The following is a 10,376-nucleotide window of genomic DNA, read 5'->3' as shown; positions in this document are numbered from 1 at the left end:
CCAACAGATGGCAATTTTTAACAGTTACCTTTGTCAACGCTTAGGCCAATCCTTCCGAGCCATGGATCGTAAGGACAGAAGTCTCTTTTTCAGCAGGTATACTGAATTTTAGGACTGCCGCTTGCCTTAGCACTGCCTGTTAAATCCCGATTTTTGCACCCTCAGCCTGTTTCCCATTAGTCACAACTCCTGCCTTCTCAGGCAGGGCTCAAACCCTCCCCACGCTGCCACGGCCAGCGCTTGCTCTCGGAGGACGCGTTCAGAGCGAGGTGCCTACAGCCCAACAGAAACGCACACATCCTGGACGTCACAGCAACCTACAGTAAAGTAAAAAAATCAGAAATGCATGTCTGTAAAAGCACTAGTTACGTGTCCCACACATATCACAGTCACACTGCTGTGCATCTTGATAATTACCATTTGGAAGTGCATTGAATTGGATTGCATACAGCACATATAAAAAGTGTGTCCTTTATATACCTTGTCTCATCAGCAAGTACAACTAAATCATTATTATAATCCAATTTAGCATACAAATTGCTAAAACCACATTTTATTAAGTCAGAAAGTGGGTCTTGACTTTTCTGTATCAATTGTAATACCCGTCTCAACCGTAAGAGTCCTTCCACCGCCTGTACCCGAGTCTCCCACTCGCTCGCTTTAACTCCAGCCAACTCCATGGCAGACATCCAGGCCAGGAGAGTCTCGCACAACGTACCGTAGGATCTGTACCAGTTGTTTAAAGATGCTGGGAGCCTTTCTGAATAAAAGTAAATTGCTTCCATTTCAAGTAGTTTTCTTAAATAGTAAAAATAGAGACTATGTACTGAAGGTCGTGTTCGCAAATCTAATAAAATGATAGATAACTGAACAAAAATTGGCAAGATAATATAACACATATGTTACCTTGCTCCATATATTTTTCTAGGATTTTCTTATTAATTTGTTTAAAAGTGTGTGCAAGTTTGGAAAGCTGTTACGTAAGTTCACCTCATTTTTCTTTACTAAAGTAAACGTAGACATAAGTGTATGATAGGACCAAAGGGCAAAATGCAGACAGAGAAACTCAGAATAGCTGCATCTGGAACAGTTGTTTCACATGCATTTATCTCTGATCTAAATAGCTGAACCAAATACATATTTTTTGTTTGGACACATTGGTAGGTATGATGTGTGTAATTAATTGTTCATTCAAAAATGCAATTTCATGATGCATTTGATGATTTAGGTATACAACAGTTTTAGTTCTCTGAGCTGACTAAAAATAGTGATTTTAATTTATGCCTGCTGCCTACAATTACCCACAACCATGTATTTTTAAATATTTCCAGCCTATAAAAATTACTAATTTTTGCCACTTGTGTTTATCTGCATTTAGACTTTGATTTGGATAAATTAAGCTCTCAAGTGTTCCTTGCTTTATGAAACTCTGCATGTTGTACACTTCAACACAAATAAATGACTTCTACCATTAGAGGTTTAAATAATGTAATGTATTTCATGCTCAGCCTGAAGCTGGATTCCAATGAAGTTGCTAATGCACGTAATGATTAAGTGTAACTCAAATACTAACTGTGTTGTTGAAAACATGACAGGCAATAATTTGGTCTATTATATTCTGCCATTTAATTGCCTAGTACAGACATTCTCTGACACGTTATGAAGCAATGATTTACAATTATTCAAGCTGCAAAGGTCAGAAAGTGACATTATAATCATCTACACAGAGATCCCTTCTAATGCACAAAAACTAGGTAATACCACACAAAAATAGTTTTACTGGAGCAGCAACTTTCTATTTAAGATTTCCCAAACTGCACAACTATAAATAATTAATTTACATTACAGTACATTAAGGCATCCTTGAAAATATAATGTTTTTCCTGCCCCTACCAATAAATTTATGAATAAGTCTTTTTTGCTTGCTAAAAGCAATCTTAAGAGTATGCTTTCACTAAAAGTAGCCTGACATTAACAGTAATCAGTTAAAAAAAAATCTGAAAATCTAAAAGAATTTTTAGAACACAACACACAGGAGTTCAGCCAATTTTTTGAAGCAGCTGGTCAAAGCACATTCTTATCTATAAAGTACGAAGATCTGTTAGCCACTATACTCAATATAGGCGAATATTTTTCTTTAGACATTCTCAAAGCAACCACTGTCATTAAAACATTGAACTTTATACAGATTAAGATCTCTGAACTATTCTTAGCATTAACAACAGCAGGAAAAGTCAAGTTATTTCCATGCTTAGGACACTGTAACTCCTCAAAGATGGTTAAATGAGGCTTTAAAAAATAACCAAATTTAGCAAAACAGTTACTTAGCAGAACATCTTATAACACCTCCAGAATTAATTGGGAAAAGGAGTTTCAAAGAAAACCAAGAAAAGCAGACAGTAAAAAAAGATTAATACCTCCATCCATCCACCAAAAGACCAAAACAAAGCAAAAAGACCCAACAACAACAACAACAAAAAAAAAAAAACACAAGAAAGAACTACTTCAGCAAAATACAGAAAAAACCCCAACCTATTCCACCCCCCCTCCAAATTCCTCTGTGTATACAAATACTTGTTTTTGTTCCTTAAAACACTTGACTGCTATATATGGAATAAACATCATAAAGACACTGCTACAAACGTCCTTTCAATTTTTAGGAAGGTAGCAAAAAATGTTTATGTGCATCTTTTAAACACTGAAAATTTTCCTAAAAATCCAAACCTACCTTATACCCATCTTCCTCAGTAGATTTTTAAGAAGTTGTAAAGGAAAGAAAAAAACAGAAAGAAGCAGCCATTCTTACTTGAAATATGTAACTACATCCCCAAAAATTCTGTTTCTGAAAGCAAAGGCAAAAAAAAAGGCAAAGAAATAGTAGATGCATTTTTAAATCAAACATTGCCTATAAATTCTGTTCAAAAACTCAAATGCAGAACAATGCATTTTTCATGTTCTACCTGAGGCATAAAATTTGAAAAGTGCATGATAAGCCTTTTCACTGCATTTCACCAGGCAAATGAAACAAAAATTTTAAATGCTGGGCAACCAAGATTTGCTCATCTAACCCAGGGTATCGGCCAATTTCAGAGCCAGACTTTCAAAAATTAAATTGAAATATGCAGCAGTTTGCTACCCGCAGAAAATAGATACTATCTCTGAAATAATGGGATATATTTTACAGCCATGGGTATGGAAAAGAAAACAATTAACACACATCTGCGATAAGGAAATGAGTAGCAGACGGTTTATTCCAAATGTTAAAACATTAGCGGTGTCCAATTTCTGTGTCATGTAGTTTCTGCTGTGCAGCTGAAGAAAAACAAACCCTGAACTTCAATTAAAAAAAAATAAAACAACACAGCAAAATTACTGCCTTTTTCAACAACTAAGTGAATTATATATTGTGTACTTTGTATCGTGTAAATATAAGGATCATTTGGAAAATTGAGACACAGCAAACCCTTCCTAAAACAAAACCACAGATAGAGCTTTTTGCTTTTTTTTAAAGAAAAAAATTCCAGAGAAATTTTCTCTAAAAAAGACAAAAAAAAAAAAAAAAAAAAAAAAGTGGTATTTTGAGATCACACTACCCCACAATGTTGCACTGACATTTCACCTTTAGAAAGTGCCCAAGCAGATTCAAAAGCTTTTGAAACACAATTTATCCTCGCAACTAGCAGAGGGCTTATTACTATGAATCTAAAAGTCAGAGGATAGAATATTAACTACTATAGAAAAGAAAACATAGTGCAGGACCTTCTGTTTGTGACAAAATTACGGAGTTAATGTTCCTGAAAGATCACTTCACCTTTTAAAGCATGATTTTTAAAAAGGTAAAATTTATAGCAATTAAAGCTAATGAAGAAATGCAGCATGAGCTGCTTATGTTCAGGAACTAATAGGTCCACTGAGCATTTCTAAGATTATTTAGCCATCAATGATAATGAATTGACATTGTCAGTGGTGTTAATGTACCAATGCTCTATAGTGCCACTAATCCGATAGCCAATCGTAGCAATTTTATTTTTTTTTATGTTGCTACTTTATTTTTTTAACTTACACACTATCCAATCCTTTCAATTAAAATAGCAGAAATACAGCACAGGCTATTACACTTTTTTCTGTTCTTCCACATTTAGGGATGGCATATTCATTATTTGGACTATGGTTCAAACTACTCTGGTCATTCCTTCTTCAAATCCTGCTCAATTCTTCAGGACTGTTAGCTACAGTACAAAAATGTCTTTTCCAATTAAATCAGTGTTAATATATAATTCTTAAAACACATTTTTGGTGCACATTAAGTGAAACGTGATGATTATTTCTGCAGGTATACAAATAAGATTTTTGTAAGCACAGGGTATTGTGGTATATGTCTCTTCAGCTGATTGTTTTGTCATATCTAAATAGGACAGCTTCACGTTGTTGATGAAAACTAGCAATAAAATACTACACTAAAATGCAAAATGAGTACCTGCTTGGCTACCAGGTATGACATGCCAGCAACATACAGGAAGCAGTCAGCTTAGCAAAGTGACTAACATTTAAGTCCACAGGTTAAATCATTCAACATGTTTTGCTCTCTTGCATAACTGTCGTGAATTGCAACCAAGAGTTGTGTAATTTCTGAGGCAGATTCTAAGAATGTGTCAATCCTGAAGGAAAGGAATGAGCTTTTGAAAAAAATGAGGTACTGTGCCAAATACCAATAATTTAAATTTTCTTTTTATAAAAGATACAGTATTAGCTATTTTGAGATTTTTTTACTTTTCCCCTTACAATAACACAGTTAAATGATATGATGATTTTTCAGTTTTAAGTTAAAAGGGAACTGAATAAAGAACCATTGTCAAGTTTGTTGACAACTTCTAAAGAACAGAGCTTAGCCTTAGCTAAACATTTTTGTGGATCTGTAGTTGTTAACTATCTTCCATGCCAAATTCTTGGCAATTCATATAGCAGAGATAGTAAATAAGATTTTTCAAACAATATAAAATAGCCTACCACGCATAATGTTCTTTTTAAACATGCTGCAAAATAAAGAGTAGCACAAGTTATTCTACTACTGATATTCAGTGGACTTAAAAGAATTAGGCTCATACATTTTTATTTCTTGTTTCAAGAAGTCAGCAATTAATTTTCTTAAGTGAGTAAAAACATCCAAAGTATCTCATCATAATGCTGCATGCAAAATTATTTGAAAAACAGAAAGATGAATCAGTGAAAATCACTCAGCTGCATCTTCAGCTGAAGAATCACTTGTGCTTTAAAATGTGTAACTCACTTTGTCCTGCAGTAGATTGGTATACTAAGGCTAAAAAAAACCCCTCCTGCTGAATATTATCCCCAACATCACACCACACCATTCATGTGTGCACTGCATCATCTAATTGAACCTGTGCTGTTCTACACATTAGCCGTAAGACTGCTATAGCAGGTTACATAGGTTTGAGTAAAATGTTTTTATATGATGCATATATTAGTTAATCTCTCCAGCATAATAACATTAAAATATATTTTTAATCAGAACTAGGGTATTAAAATCCAACTTTGAATGTCCTATGATGTACCATATATGCCATGGCATTTTAAAACCTTTTAAACATTTCTGCTAAATTAATTAGTTTTGCATTAAGGAGTCTCAATGCCTCCTATTAAATGCAACACATTTGAAGGACAATTAAACATTATGAACGATCCTTCTGAGGAAATAACGATTAAGTAAAAAAGAAAAACAAGATTTTTGGGGGGGTAACAAACAAGAACACAAGCATACATAAAAGACTTCAATTTATTTTTAAAGTCTTATGCCTGCAATATTTTAGATCCGTTTGTTTGAAAAATCAGTCTTCTGTTTTGTTTTCGTAAAGAATGAAAACCCTAATGGAGTCCAGAAATCTGTTAATGGTACTAAAATTATAACAGTATAGCAAAAGAAAAAAACCCACACAGTAAAGTCTATATTATATATTTTTTATGTCTTTAAATGGAATTTACAGTTCTCCCTGGCAATGTGAATGAACATCCTATAATTTAGTCAATTTACAGATTACAGGTTCAAATTGACCTTGTAGCCCATAAAATTGCTCATCTTCAGTGCAGGATTAGAAGTGGGAAAAGAATGTCATAACTGTATTTAAGGAATTTACCATAACAATGGAAAGGAGGATATGCATGCATAATTTTAGCCACTCTTGCTCACATCACAGTTTTCAATTCTGAAACAATGCATATCCTGCACTCTTCTCCTGGTTAACCATGGTGGAGACTGTTTCAATTTACTCACCCACAGACATGACACTTGTATTCCCTCATCCCAAGGTGCCTCTTGACATGGTTTCTGGCATCTCCGAGCTGAGCTGTTGCAAAGTGGCATATCTTGCACTTGAATGGCTTTGATCCTAAGTAAAATTTAGCATAAGATATGAGTTGAATTAGAATAATATATCACCCACCGTTAAAGAAATAAAAAATCCTGGGAAAAAAATAACCTTTAAAAAAGCCTATCCCACGTTTAACCTGTTTGAGATTTTTGCTTAACAAAAAAAAAGTATCTATCTCGTACATAAATTTATACTCCCAGGACACAGACGGTATATACTGTACATTACTCATTAAAGTTTCCTTAAGTTCAAGATCATGGAAAGTACTCTCTTAACTTTTAATAACAATTTATTCTTTTTTTTATTATTATTAAAAAAAACCACAAAATATTAAAATGAGAAGACAACATAGTAGGTAGGTAACCTTGCAACAAGACGGCAAAAGTTGTTCTACACCTTTCCCCACTTCCAAATGCTGAAACTCAGGTAATCATCTTAAAGTGGCTTGATACTGGTGTAAACTGCAAAATGTACTTGTTTTTAAAGCAAATATATTTAAAGCAAAGTAATTTTACAAGTCTCCTGACTTTGAATAGATTTCACATTAGCATTGGTATTTCAGATTTGTTCTGTCACACAGAGAAAATGATTCATCACCTAGCTATTGTAATGACATGCAATGTATGAATATACAGTGGATAAAATATTATGCCTTTATGACTGTTTTATGGTCAAGAATTTATGATTATTCTGCAAACCAGAAGTATTGACATTTTGGCTATTATTTATTTCAAGAACAAACTTTAATATTAAATGTCTACTGCAGACCAAAGAACTCTGAAATTATTTCTCCAAGGAAGAAGTACCAGCCTATTTCTTGTATCACACCAGTTCAGCAAAAAGTCAAATTATTTGTCTATCTTAATTAACAGTGATCCTCTCTTGAGGAAGGAAAAACTATTTTTTTTACTGAAATCAAGTTAATTTGGGCACATGTCAGTCCCCATGTTATTACATAGCAACATCATTCTAAAGCATGCTGTAGCACTTTCCAATTTTCTGACCACTAAACCCCTAAATCAGTAAATCAAAATCATAGAACTGTAGTTAAAAGTAAGTACAATATGGTTACAGAGTCTCCATATTATGTCTAGTATATGTTTTGTGAAGTACTTTTTCCAATACAGTTAAGCATAATATGAAATATGTGATCTTTAATAAATACACATAAAGAGCTCTGATAAGAAAAATGTTGCACTGTATCATACTTGATCAATGAACCTTTTTTCTTTGCCCTTGAAAACAGAGTATCCTCCAAGAATCCGTTGGTGAAATTGAGGATCTTAGTAAAAAATTTTAGAGTCTTAAATTTCAATTTAATTCCCAAAAGCTGACGAAAAATGAAGCATTTAATTTTAATCTTCTAACTGAAATAAAAAAGTCAACAGTATTAAGCACGGGCAGACAAGGTTGAATATTTCACAGTTCAATGACAATGAAGCCAGATCTCTTAATACTTCCATTTCTACTGTTGGAAGTAGATGTAAAATATATTTAGCACCTGAATGGTTATATCTAGTCAGCTTTATATGTTTAAATATCAAAAGCAGGTTGAGACTGCAGCTAACAGCAATCACGTTCTATCAATCACACTGAAAAACCCCAGTTTATTTAAATGATCCTGAAAAAACTAAATTAATCATTAATTTGGTGACATTTCAAATCAACACTGCATTCTATAAAGAGACCCATGCAAATAAAAAAAGGCCTATCTTTGCATTAAATAAAAGAGTATTAAAAGTTGATGTTTTAACTTACGATCTTAAAGACTAATTGCACAATTAATAACATCAACACCACAGCCGGAGAGGATTTTTTTAAATCTATTGGTGTTTATACTGCTCTTTTTTGTCAAAGAATTCAAATACCATGTGGATTCAATCCTACGTTCCCTTAGTTTCTCTCCTACTGATTAAATTGTAAATTCGTTCCTCATTCTGTTACTGCAGGTGTCCCACAGGGCTTCCATACAAGACCTTTGCTGTTTTCCATTTACATGACTCCTTTGTGAAGAACTCGAGTTCAGACCAATCATAGCTACAGTGTGCTGACAATACAAAAATGTATTATTCTGTTGACTGCTCTCATCCAAAAATCACTGAGGCCTTAAGGTTTTTTTATTTATTTCTCAGATCCAGAGCTGAATATCTGTTAACATCTCCATTTAAACTCCATGGAAATTCAAGTGCTGGCAGGCCTCAGTCAGTACTTACCACCTGAAACAAAAGCAGCGCATCTCCCTTTTAGGTTGCTGGTGCCAAATTTGTTCCAGTGTGTTCTTGGATGGAACAACTCAAAATTTTATACTTAAGATGAAGACATTACACTAAGAGTTAAACTAATGGGGCAAAAAACCTGTATTTACCATAAGGCTATCTGAAACAATGTTGAAGCAATTAACTATTTCTTAGCCATACTTGCATTATCACAAACTTTAATGGTTCTCATATGCTGTGTTAAATGTGATACTATTGGATTCGCACTTGGCTTTTAGTTCACAGAAAAATGAGAAAAATACTTTCAATATAGCATCTTTCCAATAAAATTACTTTAAAAAAAAAAAGCCACAGAATTACTTTACCCACAAGTTAAGGCATGGAAACGAAGTGTACATTTTCTTACGGTAGCAGTAAACAATAAGGCTCTAAACAGGAGAGTTGGGAAAACAAAACAAAACAAAACAACAAATTGAAAATAGACTAAATTTAAGAGTCCAGGTCAGACAGGCAAAAACTATGCTACTGTTTCACAAAAAAAAGACTGGAGGTCATAGTCCTTATTTTACATTAAGACAACAGAGGCCCAAAACTATAAAAAAATTAACTGTCTCAGCTTTAAGCTGGCCAAAGGCAATACCATCTGCACCTGCAGGCATGGCTGTGTCCCTAGCTCAGGCCTAATGCAAAGTGAGCAGAGCCACATGAAACATCATCATACCATCTCCTCCTCTGTTTAGGACGTGGGGAGTAAGATACCACACTTACACTGAGCAAATCTTCCATTAACTGAGAAATCTGATGAGAAACGAAACAAAGATGATATGGTTGCAGGTGATTTTTTGTCAGATGTTGATTGTTAATTAAGTTTATGGGACCTCCATCAATTGCGAACTAAAAAGTCTTCCACCTCTACTACTCCTTTTATTTTTCTTTACGCTTCCTCATTTTCACTTGTCAAGATGTGATGGACTTACTTGTTATCTCCTCTCTAGCGAAGCTTCCCTTTCATTTGCAATGTGAAAATCTCCTACATTATTTAATGGTATTTTGAAACATTATTTTGCTATTAATGGAAATCATTAGTTGTATCTTTCTACAACTTTCCCTTCCCCCCCTCCCCCCCCAACCATCACCAATTACTCAATTAAAAAAAAGGCAAGGAGTTGGACAGGGTTACACATACATACAAACATATATATGCACACCTGGATGCTGAAGGAAGATTTTTTAAAGAGCACATAATCAGAACAATAAATGTGAAAATGTGCAGCTCTGCTCCTGTTGTGTACCTGGCGTTACCCTGGAACAGACAGGAAGCTACAAATACTGTACTTTGCCTCACCAATGTTATAAGGCAGTGTGTATACAGTTGGTGGAGTAGGTCAGTTCCCTCTGCCACCACTCCCAATAACCCAAAAATATTCGTTTCTTATTCAACTGCACCTATGTGATACAGATTGGAAGAAAAGGTTCTATAAGTCACAAAGGAAATCACAACTATGGAAATACAGATTGGAAGAGAAAGCCTTCTTCCCATTAACTATTAATAAAAGTCTCCCCATTACTATTTATGTGAATAAGCAAAGCATAAGAAAAGCATTTCATTTAAAGGTGCGGTGAGAAAGAGGGCAGATAAAACTCTATTCTGTAACCCTTCTATGCCTCCTCTGCGCACACTACCGAAAAAATGACTTGCAAAATTAAATGTATTCTTTTACTGCTTTGCGTATTTAGGGCCATCCAAAAGCACAATAAAAATATACTTCATGAT

General features: G+C 34.2%; 1 protein-coding gene across 1 annotated transcript in view; it reads right to left on the bottom strand.

Annotated features, from left to right (window-relative positions):
* The window catches only part of ZNF407 (zinc finger protein 407), a 349,254-nt gene that overhangs the window by 304,650 nt on the left and 34,228 nt on the right, over window positions 1-10,376 (bottom strand). Inside the window, exon 3 of the mRNA XM_049830283.1 lies at window positions 6,290-6,404. Coding sequence (XP_049686240.1) covers window positions 6,290-6,404 — 115 coding nt within the window. The remainder of the gene's footprint in view (window positions 1-6,289; window positions 6,405-10,376) is intronic.

Source organism: Accipiter gentilis, chromosome 27 (genome assembly GCF_929443795.1).
Source record: "Accipiter gentilis chromosome 27, bAccGen1.1, whole genome shotgun sequence".
NCBI classification, from domain to species: Eukaryota; Metazoa; Chordata; class Aves; order Accipitriformes; family Accipitridae; genus Astur; species Astur gentilis.
Note: the sequence above shows the minus strand (reverse complement) of the source record. Positions and strands in the feature narration are given on the sequence as shown.